Below are 21,238 nucleotides of genomic sequence, written 5' to 3' on the forward strand. Positions count from 1 at the left end.
TGTGAAGGTCACATCTAAACCATAGATAAAACTCATGAGTTATGTGTCACAACTGGAACTAACTGGAAAGACTGTCTATCTACCGTATATGTCTATGTTAACGGGGTCATTGAGGGAAACAAGTTGAATCGTGTAATCTGAGTAGCAATGGAAGTAAATCGGTGGAAAAGTAGTGAACAGCACATAACATGATTAAACTTTTTTGCTAATCACCTAAGAAGTTAACTGGAGTTTTATTTAAGGTATTTTGAGTTGGGCTTAGGGTGCCATCTAGCGGACGGTTCATGCAAGTCCTTTAGATCATGATTCATGTCTCATCACAACATTCTTCTGCTAATGTGTCAGTAACAAAACACACCTTTCTGGACTTTGTGTGGCGAAGCCTAATGCTAATGCTAACTTGCTCGCCTTCATCAACTCACAATGTAAAATGTATTTAAGAAATGTTCAGAATAGCGCCAACAAAACATGCAAAGTGGGCTAGCCTACTGCTTTATTGCAGGCTACTTATTAGAATTAGTTAATTATGGGGAAATAACCCTTTCCACACTTAGAAGTTGCATGCTTTTCCATTTACCATATTGGTTCAATTATAAAATGTGAAGTTTTATCAGGAAGCGTAGGCTACTGAACGGAACGACTTTAAAACTAGACTATTGCAACACCGTCGCAGTCCAACTGACTCAAGAGATTTCCCAAAGCACTGCTCAAACAAGCTTCAGTAAAAAACTGTGTGTTCCAATCCGTATCTCATTCTGACTGCAGTTATGAGACTAGTTTTGTTAGAGAAATAACACAACCTCCAAGTCTGTATCTGGGCCTTGTAAATTATTCTGCTTTTTAATGGCAATTTTAGACCCTTTTTCCTAAATGTAATACTTTTTTATTATAATTTGATGCTGGTAGTTCATGAAGAAAGGTACATACTTAGTTTTTTCATTCATTCAATATTTTGCACAATAATACATAAATGTATTCATTGTTATCCAGTGAAATTATTGGCAAGGGGGTTTAGCACTTTTGCAAAGCACTGTCTTCATGTTACATTCTCATTGGGGGCTGAGCACCCCTAAAGGTCTGATCCTAGAATCGCCCCTGCTGCTTTCTATTCTTCACTTTTCGGTGAACGAATCGGAAAACTCGAATCTGGCAGGATATTCACGAGGGGAAAGATTTGTATTTGTATAAACATTTGTATAACTAAATGATCCATTTGGTTCTGGTTCACTGTTAAATTCAATGAATCATTTTATATTACTTTTGTAAAAAGTAGCCTATAAAGAATTGCGACATGTAGGATGCAGGTGTTGAAGCATTAGATCTGACACCGGGGACTGGCTGATTACGTCACTGTGGGAGGCTGTTACCGTGTCGCTGTCGGAGTTTGAAAGGAGACACAGCGGACCGGAGTCAGACTGGACGCAGGCCAGGGTGTTGTCGATACTAACTTGGCTGTTTGGTGCCTCTTCGTGATTTGTTATTTTATAGTGTCGTCCCATTGAACACACTACTGTCAACCCTGGCTACTCTTCAGAGGAAAGAGGACCTCGGATTTAAGGTAAACTATTTGCTACGCCCTTCTCTCTGGGACAAGGAAAGCTGCTGGTTCTATCGGGAAAACCTTTCTATTTCCTGAAGCTAAACAGGTTGCTACTGTAGCTAACAAGAGGGCTGGTCAACATACCGGGATTGACTAGCCTAAATCATTGCTTACGAAAATGTCAAACAAGCTGCTAATATGTTTGCTAACATTTTCTAGCTACTTGAAAGTTTAATATTAACATGTTGAGGGCAGGTTGCTAAGCTTGTCACAATGTCATTTCTAACTCACATGGGAAAATGTTTCATCCGAAGATTACATTCAACTCTCACTTTGTACTTTTACAGTATTGTCATGGTGATTTAATCACGGGAAACATAATTTATCTGCCTATCGCTTGTTTTCAGGATGCTACAATGCACAATGTGAACCCTGGTAAAGCAGCGTCAGAACTTAGTTGAGTCAGAGGGCAAAATGTGTTGCATGTAAATGAGTAGTGTACACAGTATCACTTGACGATACAAGAAACACTTGGGACAATGTACAAGTAACCGTCAACACAGATTCCTTCAAAGTGATTTGTTACACTGATATGAAAGACGTAGGCTAGTCGGTAAATTGATCGTAGTTAAGTGAGGTATTTATTCAATAATGCAATCAGGTTCAGTTTCAGCTGACATCCGCAGTCTGGCCTCTACATGTTTCTGTGTGCTCCTCAGCTCCAGGATGCTGAGAGGGGCGCGAAGATGAGCGTGACGTCCTGGTTCCTTGTCAGCAGCTCCGGCACGCGCCACCGGTTGCCACGGGAGATGATCTTTGTGGGGCGCGAGGACTGCGAGCTGATGCTACAGGTAGAGCTGTCTGACTCCACCTGCTGCTGACCCAACACCCGGCCGCACGTGCTCTGATGATTCCTGTATAAAGACGTGCTGGATGTGGATTAAGAATCCAGGTTTTGGACGTCAGGGGTGTAGTTGTGTGTGTGTGAGAGAGTGGAAAGGGAGGGGGGGGGCAGAGGGGGAGGGAGGGAGGGAGGGAGGGAGGGAGGGAGGGAGGGAGGGAGGGAGGGAGGGAGAGAGAGAGAGAGAGAGGGGGAGAGGGGGAGAGGGGGAGAGAGAGAGAGAGAGAGGTTAGTGTGTTTAGAATGACAGCAGTGTCTACTGGAAGACCTGCCTCTTGCAGTCTCAAGAGATAATTGCAACTGACACATTCCAGCACACTGCTTTTCTTCAGTTGTTTTTCTTCCTAATAACCTCTCTGGTTTGTCGAGGAGTTTCTCTCTGTAGCTGCATGCTTCCCTTTACTCAGTATTTACTGGGGGGGGGAAACGCTGTCTCTGAAATTGTTCATACTTTCTTCAGTTGGTGGTTCAGCCAGTCATGCCCTGCCCACCACAGACGTTAGGAAAGTTGAAAAGCTTCTCTTGTCTGCATTCTGCATTCCCCAGATCCAGCTAAACCTTAGCCTCTCCCAGTCAGAGAGCATTCTTACTTCTTCAGCGCTACAGCAGATCTTAAGTGCTACTGACCTTTGGTTTAGCATTGTTCTAAAACCCAGACGTATTTCAAGGCATAATAGGATGTTTTCCTCCCTGTGTGTTGTCATCACGCTGTGTTGTAACACCCAGCTGGGTGTCAGACCCCAGGGGCAGCCCTGTGGACTGGGAGGCTGTTTGGCCTGTTGAGTGAGACAGAGCAGAGCTGGAAACTCTGGTTCAAACAGTGCTGGGCTGGTAAGGTTGACCTACAGCCCAGAGTCAGTATGTACAGTATGAAAGAGCCTGAGGTGTTCAGACCCAGTCAGTCAGAGATCTCCTGGACACAGAGGGGATGTAGTTCTGTATCTGTCCCCTTGCATGGCTGGTTGTATCAGCCTCACTGGTTAGATAAACAAACACTCAAGTGAAGCAGGTTCATGTTGTGACCCAGTTTGTTTTAGGATTCAATTCTTCTAGCACATTGCAACTGGGAGAGTTTACACTGATGACGGCAAAGAGGAAAGGTGGGTCGTCAGCAAAAATCCTGACAGGAATAATGAGCTTGTACACGGTATCAGGACTGGTGTGTTCAGGCCTGGGAAAGCACGATACTAACATGCACACAGAGGCAACAGGACTGTAGAAGAAAGCTACAAATTAAACCTTGTAGTTCACTGATCTGCTCCAGCCCTATGAATGAATCATTGTTGAATATTTTGCAAATGAGTTTGTCTGCTGTGTGGTCTTCCTGTGATGTGAAGGAGAGGCCAGGCTAACCAGGACAGGCTAACCAGGACACGCTCTCTGGCTGCTGCTTCCCTGTTCTGGTCATGGACGAAAGGAAAGTTAGATCGGAAACGTTTTCGTAAACGTTTAGCAGACTTAACGGCAAACTCCACAAAAACAGGACTTTGTTGCATTGCATAGCAGCCGTGTTTGATTGAGCTCAGGTTGTTTTGTCTTGCAGACGTGTTGGGTTGAGCTCAGGTTGTTTTGTCTTGCAGACATGTTGGGTTGAGCTCAGGTTGTTTTGTTTTGCAGACGTGTTGGGTTGAGCTCAGGTTGTTTTGTCTTGCAGACGTGTTGGGTTGAGCTCAGGTTGTTTTGTCTTACAGACGTGTTGGGTTGAGCTCAGGTTGTTTTGTCTTGCAGACGTGTTGGGTTGAGCTCAGGTTGTTTTGTCTTGCAGACGTGTTGGGTTGAGCTCAGGTTGTTTTGTCTTGCAGACGTGTTGGGTTGAGCTCAGGTTGTTTTGTCTTGCAGACGTGTTGGGTTGAGCTCAGGTTGTTTTGTCTTGCAGACGTGTTGGGTTGAGCTCAGGTTGTTTTGTCTTGCAGACGTGTTGGGTTGAGCTCAGGTTGTTTTGTCTTGCAGACGTGTTGGGTTGAGCTCAGGTTGTTTTGTCTTGCAGACGTGTTGGGTTGAGCTCAGGTTGTTTTGTCTTGCAGACGTGTTGGGTTGAGCTCAGGTTGTTTTGTCTTGCAGACGTGTTGGGTTGAGCTCAGGTTGTTTTGTCTTGCAGACGTGTTGGGTTGAGCTCAGGTTGTTTTGTCTTGCAGACGTGTTGGGTTGAGCTCAGGTTGTTTTGTCTTGCAGACGTGTTGGGTTGAGCTCAGGTTGTTTTGTCTTGCAGACGTGTTGGGTTGAGCTCAGGTTGTTTTGTCTTGCAGTCTCGCAGCGTGGACAAGCAGCACGCGGTGCTCAACTACCATGCTGCCTCTGATGAGCACATGGTGAAGGACCTGGGCAGCCTGAACGGGGTGAGTCAGGAAGCCTCGTCACCTACACTGCAGCCTCACCCCTCCCCGGCCTCACCCCTCCCCGGCCTCACCCCTCCCCAGCCTCACCCCTCCCCAGCCTCACCCCTCCCCAGCCTCACCCCTCCCCGGCCTCGCCCCTCCCCAGCCTCACCCTTCCCCGGCCTCGCCCCTCCCCGGCCTCGCCCCTCCCCGGCCTCGCCCCTCCCCGGCCTCACCCCTCCCCTGCCTCACCCCTCCCCAGCCTCACCCCTCCCCGGCTTCACCCCTCCCCGGCCTCACCCCTCCCAGCCTCACCCCTCCCCGGCCTCACCCCTCCCCAGCCTCACCCCTCCCCGGCCTCCATGCTGCGGCCTCCATTCTGCTGATAGAGGCCGGGAGGTAAATGTGTGGTCAGTCATGGTGAAGCTACTGGGGTTGCAGGGTGTTCAGAGCCCTGCTCCCTCTCTGCTGAGCCCAGACGACTCTTACATAACCAGGCCCATGTAATCCCATTAAGGTCTTACTGTACAGGTGGATTAACTTCCCACGGGAGAGGAGCTGACTCCAGCTTCTGGGCCCTCTGGGCATGTGTGCTCTGCAAACACCTGGAACCTGTCTGAGCCAAGCTGAGATGGTTTGTTAACCTGGTTGTGATCCCTTTTCTCTCTCTCCCCAGACCTTTGTGAATGACCTCAGGATCCCAGATCAGACCTACATCACCCTCAAGCTCTCTGATGTCATCCGCTTTGGATACGATATCCTTTTTTTGTTATCTGAGGCAAGCAACCTTCAGTTCTGCTGTATCGATTACAGATGTTTATTCATGGTTCAGAATAACTGAGATTCCAGTAGTGGTCAGAGTTTCAGGCTGCACTCATCGATGGAATTAGTTTTTTTCTTTGCTGCTGTGGTTTGGGCTCCAGACTAGCCCGGCATGTTAAGTCCCTGTGGTTTCAGTCAAGGGTTTCAGATTATGTTCAACTGTGGATCAGAAACCTCCTTCCTCTGTGACCGTCAGAGCTGGTAGACAGGAGGGAAACTGGAGATAAGCTGCTTACAACTGGAGATGTTGATGTTTACGACATGTTGTCGTAAAGGGCCATAGAATGTACGTGAGGTCACGTCTCAGTAATCGTTAGTTCCCTGGAGGTTAAAGGTCAGAGGGTAGTGTGGGTTATGCAGTATCTAAGATACGGGTCTGTGATGTCCTTCAGTGTCTTGTGTTTGTGTCCTGACCCTGACTTGCACATGCCCACGTGTACATCCTGGAGAAGAGCCAGCACAAGGTCCCGGAGGAAGCGCTCAAAGTAAGAGTCTGTGTCTGTGTCTGTGTCTGTGTCTGTGTCTGTGTCTGTGTCTGTGTCTGTGTCTGTCTGTGTCTGTCTGTGTCTGTGTCTGTCTGTGTCTGTGTCTGTCTGTGTCTGTCTGTGTCTGTCTGTGTCTGTGTCTGTGTCTGTGTCTGTGTCTGTGTCTGTGTCTGTGTCTGTCTGTGTCTGTGTCTGTCTGTGTGTGTCTGTGTCTGTGTCTGTGTCTGTGTCTGTGTCTGTGTCTGTCTGTGTCTGTCTGTGTCTGTGTCTGTGTCTGTCTGTGTCTGTGTCTGTGTCTGTCTGTGTCTGTGTCTGTGTCTGTGTCTGTGTCTGTCTGTGTCTGTGTCTGTGTCTGTGTCTGTGTCTGTGTCTGTGTCTGTGTCTGTGTCTGTGTCTGTCTGTCTGTGTCTGTGTCTGTCTGTGTCTGTGTCTGTGTCTGTGTCTGTGTCTGTCTGTGTCTGTCTGTGTCTGTCTGTGTCTGTGTCTGTGTCTGTGTCTGTGTCTGTGTCTGTCTGTGTCTGTGTCTGTGTCTGTGTCTGTGTCTGTCTGTGTGTGTCTGTGTCTGTGTCTGTGTCTGTGTCTGTGTCTGTCTGTGTCTGTGTCTGTCTGTGTCTGTCTGTGTCTGTGTCTGTGTCTGTGTCTGTGTCTGTGTCTGTCTGTGTCTGTCTGTGTCTGTGTCTGTCTGTGTCTGTGTCTGTCTGTGTCTGTGTCTGTGTCTGTCTGTCTGTGTCTGTCTGTGTCTGTCTGTGTCTGTCTGTGTCTGTGTCTGTGTCTGTGTCTGTGTCTGTCTGTGTCTGTCTGTGTCTGTGTCTGTCTGTGTCTGTCTGTGTCTGTCTGTGTCTGTCTGTGTCTGTCTGTGTCTGTCTGTGTCTGTGTCTGTGTCTGTGTCTGTGTCTGTGTCTGTGTGTATTATTTCGCAGTTGCAACATTCTTCTCACATCCTGCTTTCTGTACGTGTGTGTTTGTGTTTCTGTGTGTGTGTGTCTGATGTTATGCGTGTGGGGTTGTGTGTGTGTGTGCTTCAGCATGAGAAGTACACTAGCCAGCTGCAGATGAGCATGAAGTCCCTGGAGGCCAGGAGGAAGGAGAAGGTGCAGTCTGAGAGCAGCAGGAACGGTGACCCTCCCCTCTCCCAGCAGGAGAAGAACTCTGAGCGCAGAGCACCCCCAGGTACACACCCACAACTTCTGCTACTGCTTACCTGTCCTCTCCTCCCCCAACCAACATGCTGCCATATATTATGTAAAGCACTGCAACAATAGCTGACCTTCAGGGTAACTACCTCTGCTGAGGAACATTTGAATACCACATACTGTAGGAAGAGAGCATGTTGGTGACTCTGTCGTTGTGTAAGCAAAATCTTGATAAAGGGGATATAGGCATCTACCTTTCCTTTTGTAATGAGGCTGTCCCCATGGTGACAGCAGACTGCGTGTGAGGTGGGGCAGGGTAGTGTGAGGCAGGGTCAGGGAAGGCTGAGCAGGTGGAGGTAGTCTTATATCTGTCTGCCTCGCCTCTCACCTCAGGCTGCCAGGAAAGTCCTGCTTCTCAAGTCTGTGGGCGGCTCATACGTACTGGAGGAGAGTTAGGAAAGGTGTGTGTGTGTGTGTGTGTGTGGTGTGTGTGTGTGTGTGTTTGCCACCAAGTGGGTACTGTTGCCTGTCCAGGTTGTTGTGTGTGTTTCGTTGGGGAAGCTGGATAGTTTCCATAACCACCTTACTGTGTTGACACTCGCTCAGTACTTATCCTCCACACTTCGTCCTCCTCAGCGAAGGACCAGGAAGTACCAGGTCCTGTAGCCCAGGGAAGGGTCTGTCCTGTACAGGTGGAACTCACCAGTCTGTACAGGTCTGTCCTACACAGGTGGAACTCACCAGTCTGTTCAGCTCTGTCCTGCACAGGTAGAACTCACCAGTCTCTACAGGTCTGTCCTGCACAGGTGGAACTCAGCAGTCTCTACAGGTCTGTCCTGCACAGGTGGAACTCAGCAGTCTGTACAGGTCTGTCCTGGATGCAACACTGTTAGCTTCTCTAGACTACTTGATATGTCTCTCCTGATCCAGGGGTTGACATTCATTGTTTTGGGCCACTTGTCCTTCGGGGAAGACTTTTTACTTGTCCAACAGCTAAATGTACTTGTCCAAAACTAAAACATTTGTTTGCCCTGGTCCCGGCGCATTTACATTTAGTCATTTAGAAACATTTTCTCTCTGAACTCTCTCTGAACTCGCACTCTAAACTCCACTCCAAACCTCACAGATATTGCTAATGTCGGCTAAATCCGAAAGAGAGTACATTTGGGTAAACTATTCACAACACGAGACACTACAACAAGCGGATCCATTCATAAATGCGTGGATCCATTAAATGACACAGACATGTCAGAGACTGTATAGCTTCATTATAGAAAGACTAAAACTATCACGTACATTTTGAGTTGAAAATGCGTAAAATACAGGTCTTGCAACAACAAAAATCGAAAGTTTCTAAAGGTTTAAAAAAAGGTTTAAAGGTTTAAAAATAGTTTATTTTCAAAAAATAGGTTTGCATCATTGATGAGTACTTGATGAGGACTGTACTAAACTTTACTGTGTATGAAAAAAAACTTTCAAAAGTTTGAAACTGTTTCCTCTAGTTAAGCAGGGCAGTATTCAGGCCTATCTTTAGCTCTGAACCGTGTTCATGTCAGAAGAATTCATGATGAACAGGGCTTGGCATTAAGGCAGGCGTTCCTCTCTTGTGTTTACATATGCTGGAAACGTCACGTTCTGGAAGTGGAATGGAATTAATGACAAGTCGCCAGTTCCTCCCTCTCTCATTCTCTCTCACTCTCTGACTATGTCTCTCTCTCTCTGTTAATGTCTTACTTGGCGTATCCTGGACAGCTGAATGTCAGTTCCTCGGCTGGTGATGTGGTTAGTATAGTTCCTGTATTAGCATCAGTGTGTCTCGCTGGCGTCAGACAGCAGTCACGTAGCCCCACCTGCACTGCACATGTTGCTTTGGATAAAAGAGTCTGATGAAGGAGTACATTATTAAATGAATGAATGAATTATTATGTGAGAAGTGTTTGGTGTGTTGTGGGAGGCCTCTCTGGTCCTGTGTGGAGGGTTGTGGGAGGCCTCTCTGGTCCTGTGTGGAGGGTTGTGGGAGGCCTCTCTGGTCCTGTGTGGAGGGTTGTGGGAGGCCTCTCTGGTCCTGTGTGGAGGGTTGTGGGAGGCCTCTCTGGTCCTGTGTGGAGGGTTGTGGGAGGCCTCTCTGGTCCTGTGTGGAGGGTTGTGGGAGGCCTCTCTGGTCCTGTGTGGAGGGTTGTGGGAGGCCTCTCTGGTCCTGTGTGGAGGGTTGTGGGAGGCCTCTCTGGTCCTGTGTGGAGGGTTGTGGGAGGCCTCTCTGGTCCTGTGTGGAGGGTTGTGGGAGGCCTCTCTGGTCCTGTGTGGAGGGTTGTGGGAGGCCTCTCTGGTCCTGTGTGGAGGGTTGTGGGAGGCCTCTCTGGTCCTGTGTGTGGAGGGTTATGGGAGGCCTCTCTGGTCCTGTGTGGAGGGTTGTGGGAGGCCTCTCTGGTCCTGTGTGATGGAAGATTAGGATTAGTTGTGTTCTGCTTTATCCCAGAAGGATTATGTTTTTGTGTCACATGACTCCGTTTGTAACTGGCCTTTCAACCTGTCGTCACTGGGGCCTGAGAGTCTGTTGGAACCATATGAATCATTCGAGTTGTTGTGCAATGCAGAGTTAGTTCATGTTGTGGCAATGTTCACAGCCAGACCGTTTTAAGCTGTTGTGTACAAAGGTGCCAGGTTCCATCACGTGACTAACAGAAATACTGAGCAAAAATCATTCCTGGTCGAACTCACTTTTCTTTCCCTTTCTGCGTGTGTGTGTGGTTGTCTCGTCGTGTGTTCCCGTATCTGTGTTGGTGTGTGTGTGTGTCTTCCTGTGCTCCGTGTGTGTGTTTATCATGTGTCTGCTGGTGTGTCTGTGTATGTGTATGTGCCTGTGTGTGTGTGTGTGTGTCTCCTAGGCCACAGCGAGGCCCCAGTGTCCAGACCCACTCCCCTGTACGGCCAGCCCTCCTGGTGGGGCGAGGAGGAAGAGGAGGAGGAGGAGGAGCAGAGGACTGAGGAGGAACACACAGGTACCCTGGAGCATCTCTGCTACCTTTCTAACTCTGAATAATAGCACTGTGGGATACCAAGCCAATCCTGTGGTTTACTTTGACACTGTGTGATGGACTACATTGGGAGGAACACAGACTAGTTTAATCCTGTATCCTACGCTAGTCTTCAGTTTAATCCTGTATCCTACGCTGTCTTGTGTCATGAGGGTCAACCTTCCTATAGACGGATCTCATGTTGATGTGAGATATCTTTTTCTGTGGCTGCAGCGTCAGTGTTTAAAACCTTCAGTTAACTTGTGACGCATGTAGAGGTGGAAGTCGTTTGGTTCTAGCGCCCACATGGTCCTGCCAGGTGCCCAGGACCAGGGCAGCCAGCACCAGGGCCTCGTGGTGGATTAAGGCCCTCTAAGCTGAGGGCAGGCGGGGTGGTTGGTAGTGTGCTCCTGGGGAAGATTACCTCCCAGCTACCACCCGAGGGCTAACGTGATGTCTGTCCACAGCCAGATGGCATCCATTGATTGGCCGATCAACGTGTTCCTGCTTGCCAAGGCTGAAAGCTGGAGCACTGTTGTTATTCGTGCCTCTGGATTGAGGGAATACTTGCCTGTGATAGAACTGAATGACAGATCACTGTTTTCTAAGATTATGTATTTTGAAATGATAAAGGAAATGTGAGAGGTGTTTCCTTACCTTGTGTCACTCAGTGTTTCATTTCAAGAACGTAAACGATACAGGATATGTACGATATCACCAGCAGCATGTAGTGTATACCTGCTAAACTAGACCTAAACATGCCCACAGAGAACAGCAAGGAGGCCGATGGCCCCCCCCCAGACAGCAGGTCCATGTTCTCCCACCGGGAGCCGCGCTACTTTGAGATCCCCACCAAGGACGTCCAGCTGCAGAGCCCCAGTAAGACCCAGCCCCAGGAGTCCCATCTGCACGAGCGACCCACCAAGGACACCTGCCCCGCCCCCAGCCCCGCCCCCAGCCCCGCCCCCAGCCCCGCCCCCAGCCCCGCCCCCACGCCCCCCGCGGTGCAGAGCCACGCCTCGTTCACCATCGAGTTTGACGAGTGCACGCCTGGCAAGATGAAGATCAAGGACCATGTGACCAAGTTTTCGCTCCGCCAGCGCAAGCACCCAGGCAGGGAGGCGATAGGCACGCCCACCGAGGTGATGTCAGCGGAGAGCAAGGTGGCTGATTGGCTGGTGCAGAGCGACGTGAGCGTGATGCGTAGGAGTTTATGCTCTGAAGACATGCACAGACCCAATCACAGCCAGGCCACCAAAGGTCAGTTACTGTACAAACTGTCTGAACTAGTATCTCAACAGATTTTTTACAATCGTTGGAGTCTAACTTGTTTCTCCTCTGATTGTTAGGTCACCTTCACGAAGATGGAACTCACAGTGACTCAGAGGAACCAGAGAAGGTCGTCCAATCACGTCCACCCATCGCATCGCCGGCTTCTCTCCCCCCACAGACATCCTTCCCCCCCAAGCTGTCCCGCCCCCGCCCCCCCCCCCAGCCTCCTCCCCCCTCTCCTCCTCCCCCTCAGAGTCCAGCTCCCCTCCTCCTTCCCAGGACAAGTCAGACCTCCAGCAGGCCTTCGTCATCGAGTTCTTTGATGAAAACACAAGAAAGAAACGCTCCCAGTCCTTCATTGCCACCCAGCCCGACCCTGGACCCCCTAACGCCAAGGTGGAGAGGTGGAGGGCTCCCGGCCAGGGGGAGGAGAGACCAGGCCCCTCTCTGGGCTCCTCCAGCCTAAGCAGCACCCCTACCCAGCAGTACACAGTGCCCCTGAAGGCCCCTGGCTCCTCGGGGCTCCAGAGGGCCGGCTCCCTCCGGAGGGAGAAGACCGAGGAGCGCATCAGCAGCGGCCCCTCCTCCCGCTCCTCCTCCTCCAGGCCGTTCAGCAGCATGGGCCGCAGGTCCAGGCTGGCGCAGGACTTCACTGAGTCTGTGAGGCAGGCCAAGCTGAGGCAGCCCACCCCCAGCTGGGAGAGAGAGCCTGAGGCCGTGTCCCCTCCAGAGAGCCCAGAGCCCAGCCCTGTGCTCGCCCCCAGCCCCCCCGCACCCCTCCCTGACCCCCACCTGCCCCAGAGCTGCCCCCCTCCCAGCCAGCCGGCTCCTCTGAAGCCCCCCCTGGTGAGCCCCCGGGGATCCAGGACTGAGGAGGAGGACAGTCTGAGCGACGCAGGGACCTACACCATCGACAGTGAGCTGCAGGAGAAGGATGTGGAGGAGGCTCGCAGCAGGATCGACCAGGCAAGGCTCCCTCCCCCTGCCCCCCACCCCCTTAGCCCCCCACCCTCTCAGCCCCCCACACCCTGCCTCTCCTACACCTGGAAAACACACTGCTTACTCTGCTTTCCTCACAAAATTATGTGTGTTTGAGAAGGTGCCCTCAGAGAGGATCTACCTGGCTCCTCTAGCAGCTAGTGTAACGCTGTCGCCATGGCTGCAAGGCTTGTCCTCTCAATCCTGCTTTGTCCCTGACAGGTGTTTGGTGTTGAGAGCCCCGCTCTGCCTAGCCCGGCTGCAGACAGGGCAGGGCGTGGTCCTGTGCTGGCCGGGGCGGGGCAGGAGCGTAGTGAGGGTAGCAGTGAGGAGCTTCCAGATACTGCACAGGCAGGCAGGCTGGAACAGGTAACTCAGCATCCACAAGCTCTCTGGCTGTGGAGGCTCTCACAGAGACCTGCGTTGGGAGAGGGTTGTAATCACTCAATCACCTCAATAACTCAATCAAACCATTAGTGGTTAATCAGTTAGGCTGCTGTGTTAGTGTGCTAGGTGAAAAAGCTGAGCTCAGATTTGATTGTGTTCTTGATTGTCTGAGGGTGGCCTGGTTTCTGAGTTTGACCTGTTGTGTACTGGGTGTGTTTGACCTGTTGTGTACTGGGTGTGTTTGACCTGTTGTGTACTGGGTGTGTTTGACCTGTTGTGTACTGGGTGTGTTTGACCTGTTGTGTACTGGGTGTGTTTGACCTGTTGTGTACTGGGTGTGTTTGACCTGTTGTGTACTGGGTGTGTTTGACCTGTTGTGTACTGGGTGTGTTTGACCTGTTGTGTACTGGGTGTGTTTGACCTGTTGTGTACTGGGTGTGTTTGACCTGTTGTGTGCTGGGTGTGTGGGTTTGGCTGACACCTCTCTTCCCTGGGTGGAAAAGGATTCTGCTCTCGCTACATCATTCTCGCTACATCCTGCAGCAGCAAATTCATTCTGATGATTCCCCCTCCCCCCCCAAAAACCCATGTTGATGAGTTGCTGCTGGCGTGTGTTGTGGTGTTCTGCCCCCAGGTGCGGTGTGGCGTGGTGCAGGGCCCCAGGTGGGTGTCTCGCTGGGCCAGCCTGGCCGACAGCTACTCTCACTCCAGCCCTGCCTCTGGCCTCGCTCACATCCCTGCTCACATGGACCCGTCAGGAGGAGGTACGCACGCACGCACGCACACACACACACACACACACACACACACACACACACACACACACACACACACACACACACACACACAGGGGATTAGAAAGTAGAATGAGTTATCCTGATGACTAATCCAAATGCTTGGGCTTGTTTCCTAATTCACCAGGTAGCAGGATCCTCCACCAGGTGGCGCTGCGTGACAGGAACCAGGACAGCTCCGTTTCCGAGGCCCTGGCCACCAGAGCACGCCGCGCCCTGCCCCCCGAGACGACTCCCACTCCCAGCATCCACCTCCACCAGGAAGCACGACCGTCTGGAGGGTACGAGACGGGCAGGAGCCTGGCCGTCGCCCAGCAACAGGAGGACAAGCACAGGCTGTGCGTGGGCGAGGAGGTGGAGCCTGACAGTCTGAGCGACGCCAGCAGGTCAGACGACGGCTTGGTGGTGGAGCAGAGGAGAGACGTGTGTGGGAGACCCCAGAAGAGCCCGTCTTACCGCCAGGAGGAGTCTCACGGACCCCCGGCCAAGTCCACGTCGTTCTACATCGGCTCTGAGGAGCGTCCAGCCAAGCAGGAACAGGGCTGCCGGACAGCCACGCCCAGAACTGACCGGAAACAAGCCCCGCCTCCCAAGCCCTTCTCCACCGCCACCCTCACCAAGCAGAGAGGCAGCCCTGAGGTCCAGCCGGTCCGGCCGGCCCGGCCCAGTGCCTCTGCCCCCAGCCTGCAGCACCAGGACGGCCTGAACCCCCGGGACAGCGCATCCTCCTCCCCAGCCTCGCTGCTCAGACAGGAGAGCTTCACCAAGGCCTGGCCCAGCCATGTCAGCAACATCACCCTGCTCCCAAACATCTCCAGCCATCCAGCACTCAGGACCCAGGACCCTGCGGAGGCCCACCAGGAGACGCAGTCCTACCTCAGAGACACCCAGGATGTCCTGGCCTCCCTGGAGGCCAAGCTCCAGGCCCAACAGGCCGCCCCCGCTCCCCGCCCCGTAGAAGACTCCCTCTCTGGGGAATCAGACATGGACACCTCCAGCACTGTCAGCCAGCGCAGCGGGAAGACCTCCAACGCCTCCGCGAGGAAGCCGGCCGCCACCAGCGCCCTCCAGAGGGAGAGGTCCACCACCAGCTCGCTCAGTCAGGACTCTGAGCGCCTGCCTCTGGCTCGGGCTCGTCCGTCCCAAAGCAGGAGAGCCCAGGGGGGGGAGGAGAAGCCCAGCACCAGGCCGGGGCTGAGACGTGGTGCCAGTCAACACGGATCCATGGACCTGAGCGACGACCCCCAGAGCAGGCCCAGCACTGTGTCCTCAGACCAGGAGGGTGGCCCCCACGCCTACCGCAGGAGGCAGCCCGCCCCCCAGAGGGAGGAGGGAGGTACTGCGTCCCGGAGCGCCGTGAGCCGGGCCCTGGCCCGCTCCAGCAGCCTGTCCGCCCCCAGGGCTACCCGGGCCTCCATGCTGCGCCGGGCTCGCCTCGGCGAGGCCTCCGACAACGAGGGCCCGGAGACAGAGAGGGTCTCACCCAGCTCCCAGGAGGTGGCGGGGCCTCCTGCCAGGACCGCCCAGGAGAAGAAGCTGTCCAGGCTGGACCTGCTGGCCATGCCCCGGAAGAGGACTGGCTCCTTCACCACCCCCAGCGACACGGAGGCCTCAGCCCTGCCCGGTGCGGCAGGGAGGGCAGGGGGGTTCTCCAACCGCAGCTCAGACTCCAACAGCAGCTCTGTCCGCAAGGCCTCGGTCCCCGTGACCAAGCCTGCCCTGCAGCGGCCCCCGGGGGGCGCTGGTAGACCCCTCAGTAGACTACGCTCCTCCTCAGCCAAGTATGCCAGCAGCACGGCCAGTGAGTAACACACACACACACACCACACACACACACCACACACACCAAACAACAGCTTCCTTTCAACTTTAAGAAATTGTATGTGTTTAATCTTGAAATGTTGAAAGATCAAAGTGTGTGTGTGGAATACAAAGAGTGTGAAGCCTCAGAGCCACAGAGGGCAGTGTGAAGGTGACCCCTTGCTGCCCTGAGGGAGGGAGGGAGGGAGGGGCTGGTCTGTATCCAGCTCACCTGCTGGGGAGCTGGAAGACTTGGTTCTCCTCATGCAGTAATAACTGTACATATCTGTCTCCTGTCTCTACCTGGGAACAGTTGGGATTATTTCTGAGGAGCATACTGGTAATACTTTACTACTGTACCAGGACTACTAAAAGGGCTGGGGGATATATCGAATATTAGCGATAATATCGCAATAGTTTTGACGACAATGTAAAATTTGAAAATATTGTGAATATTTAATATATATGGTCCTTGTGTTGCTTGTGTTTTAAGATCACCATCTGGCTCCTTTGTGTTCAAACACACACAAACACACACAGACAAAGTTTGTGCACATGCTCACAAAGAGCAAGAGTACCATGTTATGGCAACTGCTTAAATTTGCACTACACATTTTGTACTTTGTAACAATAGCTGTTCTATCTAAATAGTTTTTGTTGTTTTCTAATGGAGGCAAAAGAAAATCCTGTTTTGTTATTATTTAAATGCAAACATATGGAGAGATATATCGAATATCGTAAAATGTTTGACAATATCGAGATATCAATTTTTTTTTTTATATATCGCCCAGCCCTAACTACTAACAATAACCTGTTTTTAAACAGAGCTGGGATTTCCTCTGGTATCTTTTAACATGAACGGGCATATTCAGTATGTTCTCTTTACAGGAAGTATGTATTCGTACGGCCCTCAAGGATACACTTTAGGAAACCGGAGTGCTCATCTTAGATTGTGAATGTACAAATTAACAAACAACAAAACAACATTAACGCATCGGTTTGGCTTGTTAGCCAGATTTGCTATCTGAGAAAGAGCACTTCTACAGACACAAACTGACCCAAGGTGTTATGGGGGTCTGGTGGATGTTTCTGTTACTGGTGTCCTTTCATGGTATCTCTCCCTCTCTCTGTCTCTCCTCCACACCTCACTTCCTCCTCTCTGTCTCTCCTCCACACCTCACTTCCTCCTCTCTGTCTCCCCTCCACACCTCACTTCCTCCTCTCTGTCTCCCCTCCACACCTCACTTCCTCCTCTCCTAACCTCCCACACCGTCCTCAACCCTCCTCCTGGCTCCCAGGCTCTCGGAGGCGACACAAGGGCTCCGACTACACCTCCACCTCTGAGGAGGAGTATGACTCCAACCAGAGCACTCCTAAACACACACGCTCCTCCCGCCCCCCCCCAGCCTCCAGCAGCCCCCGCTCCCAGCCTCGTCCACAGCCTCTGGTGGCCCCGCGGCCCCGCATGGGACCCCCCGAGGAGGTCAGCCACGAGGGGGATGCCTTCCAGACCTGGTCCACACACAGCGCAGAGATAGCCAAGTAAGGAGGCGGGCCCAGCCTGACGTGAACGGGACTCTTAGATAAGATCAGAACAGTGAAGGATCAAACGTCCCTGTGAGATGGTACATCTAGCACATTCAGATCAGCATTATGTCATCGTGACAGCTGTACTCCTGGATGGCGGTCTGATCTGATACGTGTGTGTGTGTGTCCTGGTGCAGACTGAGTCAGGACCTGGCTAAGGACCTGGCTATCCTGGCCAGGGAGATCCATGACGTGGCAGGAGAAGCAGACCTGCCCAGTTCCCCCAGCCCAGAGGCCGCCCCCGAGGCCAGCACCCCTGAGGCCAGTGCCCCCGCTGCCAGCACAGCCCACCACAGCCAGGTACCACCATGCTGCTCTGTTATACTCTGTCCTTTTGGTTCACCGTGCCTGGTAGCGGAGATGTGGTTACTGTGCGGTGTGGCCGGTAAATACAGACCGTTCCTTGACTCTGAACACTGATACACTGTTTGGGGTCAGACAGTCAGACACAGTCAGACACAGACAGACACAGACAGACACAGACACACACACAGACAGACACAGACAGACACAGACAGACACAGACAGACACAGACAGACAGACAGACACAGACAGACAGACACAGACAGACACAGACACAGACAGACACAGACAGACAGACACAGACAGACACAGACAGACACAGACAGACACAGACAGACACAGTCTCTATGGCCAGTCCCACAGCTGGAACTCATCCTGTACTTTGTGGTTCTGGTATCTGTGGGAGTCAGAATGTCTCTGGGTTGTGTTGCAGTCGGGGCGGCCCCTCCCTGAGGCTGGTCCCACCCGGCAGAGACTCCCACCTGCTCCTGGCCCTGGTCCTGCTCCTGGTCCTGGTCCTGCTCCGGCCAGGCGTGCAAACGACATGGAGCCAGAGTACTCTAGACTCCTGGGAGGGGAGCAGGAGGAGGTGAGTTCTGACAACCTCATCTCCAGCCAGAACCCAGCAGCACCCCTCCCTCCCTGGTCAGCTGACTGGAAGCAGCACCCCTCCCTCCCTGGTCAGCTGACTGGACGCAGCACCCCTCCCTCCCTGGTCAGCTGACTGGACGCAGCACCCCTCCCTCCCTGATCAGCTGACTGGACGCAGCACCCCTCCCTCCCTGGTCAGCTGACTGGACGCAGCACCCCTCCCTCCCTGGTCAGCTGACAGGAAGCAGCACCCCTCCCTCCCTGGTCAGCTGACTGGACTGTGTTCTCCCTTCACAGGTGGTGGACAGCCTTATGCTGAACCCTGTGTCCCAGATCTCCATGGCTATTCGAGAAAACACAGAGCTGCTAACAGAGAAGATCAAGTAAGTATCTGTGTGTGTGCAGGTTTGGTGTGTGTGTGTGCAGGTTTGGTGTGTGTGTGCAGGTTTGGTGTGTGTGTGTGCAGGTTTGGTGTGTGTGTGTTGTTCCCTTCCTGTCCTCACTAACTCTAGAACTTCTGGAACCCTCCTCTAACCCTTCTGCCGGCCTGGCCCCGCTGTCACCTCCCTAACCATGCGTGACTGGCTGGCTGTCTCAGCGTGGCCTGCCAGGCCAGACCCAGGAGGGGAACCCCTCCCCTGGAGAAGCAGGGCAGGGGGAGAGGCTGTGCTCTGAAGCCTTGGTCTGGACACTCAGTTTTTCTGCTTGCTTGCAGAGTGCTGTTTCAAAACAAGGCCGAGGTCTGGGAGAAGATCGAAGCCAAGATTGACGCAGAGAATGACACACCTGCTCTGAAAACCTCCAACAAGGTTTGTAACTCCAAGTTATGTGTGTCTAAGTGTGTGTATCTGGTTGATGTTTGTGTAATGTTTGCTCAGTGTAACAACCGTCCCTGTATTTCAGGAGATAACATCGATTCTGAAAGAATTGAGAAGAGTTCAGAAGCAACTAGAAGGTGGGTCTTGTGGATACAATGACAGGTCAAACACAAGTGTGCTAACAAATGCTAAGCAGCATGTCAGCGGTGATCAAACTATACCTTGTGTTTTGATTTTCCTCCACAGTGATCAACACCATCATCGAACCAAACGGACTGTTCACCCCGAACTACCTGTCCTCAGGTGGAGCCCGGCTCTCCAGGGCCCTGCCCAGAGACTGGAGACACCCAGCCCATCCTGGCTCCCAGGGGGCCCCGCTCCAGCCTGGCTCCCAGAGGGCCAGCGAGGGCTACAGGAGGGCCATGATGTCAGACGAAGACAGCTATGTGGTCTGAGGGAATGAGGACCTGTCTGCAACTTTGGCTCCCCTCCTCCCCTCCTCCCCCCTCCTCCCTCCCCTCCAGCTGTAGCTGTCTCCCCCCTCCCCTCCCCCCTCTCCTCCAGCTGTAGCTGTCTCCCAGTGGGGCCTGCCTCTCAGGGTTGTTCTGAGAGGGAAGTGAGAGGAGCCATCCTGCTCTGAGCTCTGTGCTAGGTAGCTGTGCTAGGTAGCTGTGCTAGGTAGCTGTGCTAGGCAGCTGTGCTAGGCAGCTGTGCTAGGTAGCTGTGCTAGGCAGCTGTGCTAGGTAGCTGTGCTAGGCAGCTGTGCTAGGCAGCTGTGCTAGGTAGCTGTGCTAGGCAGCTGTGCTAGGTAGCTGTGCTAGGTAGCTGTGCTAGGTAGCTATGCTAGTTAGCTGGACGGATCAGACTGGTAGACAGCCTCTTCACATGTACCTTCCACACCGGGACAACCTCAGATGGTCACCTCATCATTTTCACTCCTTTCTCGCTAATTATTCCTGTTTATATGTCTATATGGATGATATCAAAAGCATCTATGTGAAAATAAAAGTAAATATATACTGTCTTGAGTAGAATCAACTCAATGGCAGATTGTAGGCTTTTCAAAAATATCTATATTTTTATATTTGATTACACATTTCATGAAAATTGGTTACATGAACATGCATGTAGATGAGATAATTTGTAATACATGGGGTGGTTTTTATATTTGAATAGGACTACTTCCTCAACCAACCATGTGTGATCCTACATACACCTCACACACTGAACTCTATATTTGTAACTTTCACTTCACTTGTTTCAGATTGAACTCGAAGGGCTGGCGGGGTGAAAGTATGCCTAAAGTAGTTGTGGTGATAAAAAAATGGTATTAAAGCAAACTTATGCTATGTGACACTAAGTTTGGGCTTATTCAAGAAGGTTCAGTGCCTGTATCTGACCTCCCCAGACTCTGGCAGTCTGGGATGGACACACGAAGACATAAAAAAAGACTATTTTATATATTTTGGTGCCAGTACACTATTGTGCCTGTGTTCTCTCAAAGTAGCAGGTCTTTCTCCTCAAGCACTAAGTATTCTCTCCCACTCAGAGCTGAAAATCCTTTTGGAATGTGTGGTGGTTAGGTTGGGAACATGCAGGTTTCGTCACCTGGCAACAGCAGAACTGTCAGGGTTAGCACACAGCCCAGTGAGTTGGGCCTTTCAGCCCAGGCTGCAGGCTCCACACATTCAGGGCATCCAACTTGTAAGCGGTTTTATAAGGTTGTTATTTGTTACTCTGTCAGACATGATCAGGGATTTTTTTTGTCAAATGTGATTCACTTTTTACATTTTGCCAAAGAAAAAAAGCATTCTCAACACATATTACAAAGGTGCTGCTAAATGTAACAAAGGTTATTCCCCTTGAAAATCGGTTCCTGTATTCAAAGGTAGTAATGGTACACAGCCTGCATTTTGCCAGGTTACCTGGGCCTATTCTGTTGATGCCACATAATGGTTACCATAGTTCTTATCTTTTAATATAAATTAAATCTTCAGATATAAATATTAATGTATTTTGCACTACTTTTCGGACCAGTTGAACCATATGGATAAAGCATGTTGTGTCATTGTTATGTACAATACAAGTTCATGGAGAGAGTGGACGAACAGTGTTGTCGGTGTGTGTTGATTTGAACAACTCTCTTCGTCACGATTATAGTAGGCTACATTTGCACAAACCCGTCAACCTTCTGCGATCTTTGAAATATGTAGCGTTATGACACCACACGCTGCTACTGTTCTTTCTTGGCATTAATATTGTAATTCCCTTTTCCAATATTGTCTAATCTTTAATTATGTAAGTTGTTTACTTAGCCAACTATATCGTATGTTTCAGTTTGTATGTCATCAGTTATGATTGGTCGATTCAAAATGTCAAGAATACAGTTCTGTCTTAGACTAATTGTGTCGACCATGATGTACGTGATTCAGATTTCTCCAATAAACGATGAATAAATTATGCATTTCTTGTATTCTATATCATTTTTTTATGACAT

The 21,238-nt window shown here is 51.4% G+C and overlaps 1 protein-coding gene across 1 annotated transcript; it reads left to right on the forward strand.

Moving 5' to 3' along the window:
- The first annotated feature begins 1,359 nt into the window (after nucleotides 1-1,359).
- On the forward strand, nucleotides 1,360-21,198 carry LOC124489037 (centrosomal protein of 170 kDa protein B-like). Its single transcript, XM_047051657.1, is given in 20 exon segments — nucleotides 1,360-1,558; nucleotides 2,260-2,391; nucleotides 4,688-4,777; nucleotides 5,433-5,511; nucleotides 6,005-6,063; nucleotides 7,089-7,233; nucleotides 10,082-10,195; nucleotides 10,979-11,470; nucleotides 11,560-11,701; nucleotides 11,704-12,448; nucleotides 12,683-12,829; nucleotides 13,482-13,611; nucleotides 13,769-15,442; nucleotides 16,740-16,983; nucleotides 17,166-17,328; nucleotides 17,766-17,921; nucleotides 18,221-18,306; nucleotides 18,639-18,732; nucleotides 18,827-18,878; nucleotides 18,988-21,198. Coding segments are annotated over 19 exon segments (4,926 nt in total). The 5' UTR covers nucleotides 1,360-1,558; nucleotides 2,260-2,286; the 3' UTR covers nucleotides 19,197-21,198.
- The last annotated feature ends 40 nt before the right edge of the window (nucleotides 21,199-21,238 follow it).

This window comes from Hypomesus transpacificus, chromosome 3 (assembly GCF_021917145.1).
Source record: "Hypomesus transpacificus isolate Combined female chromosome 3, fHypTra1, whole genome shotgun sequence".
Taxonomy (NCBI): domain Eukaryota; kingdom Metazoa; phylum Chordata; class Actinopteri; order Osmeriformes; family Osmeridae; genus Hypomesus; species Hypomesus transpacificus.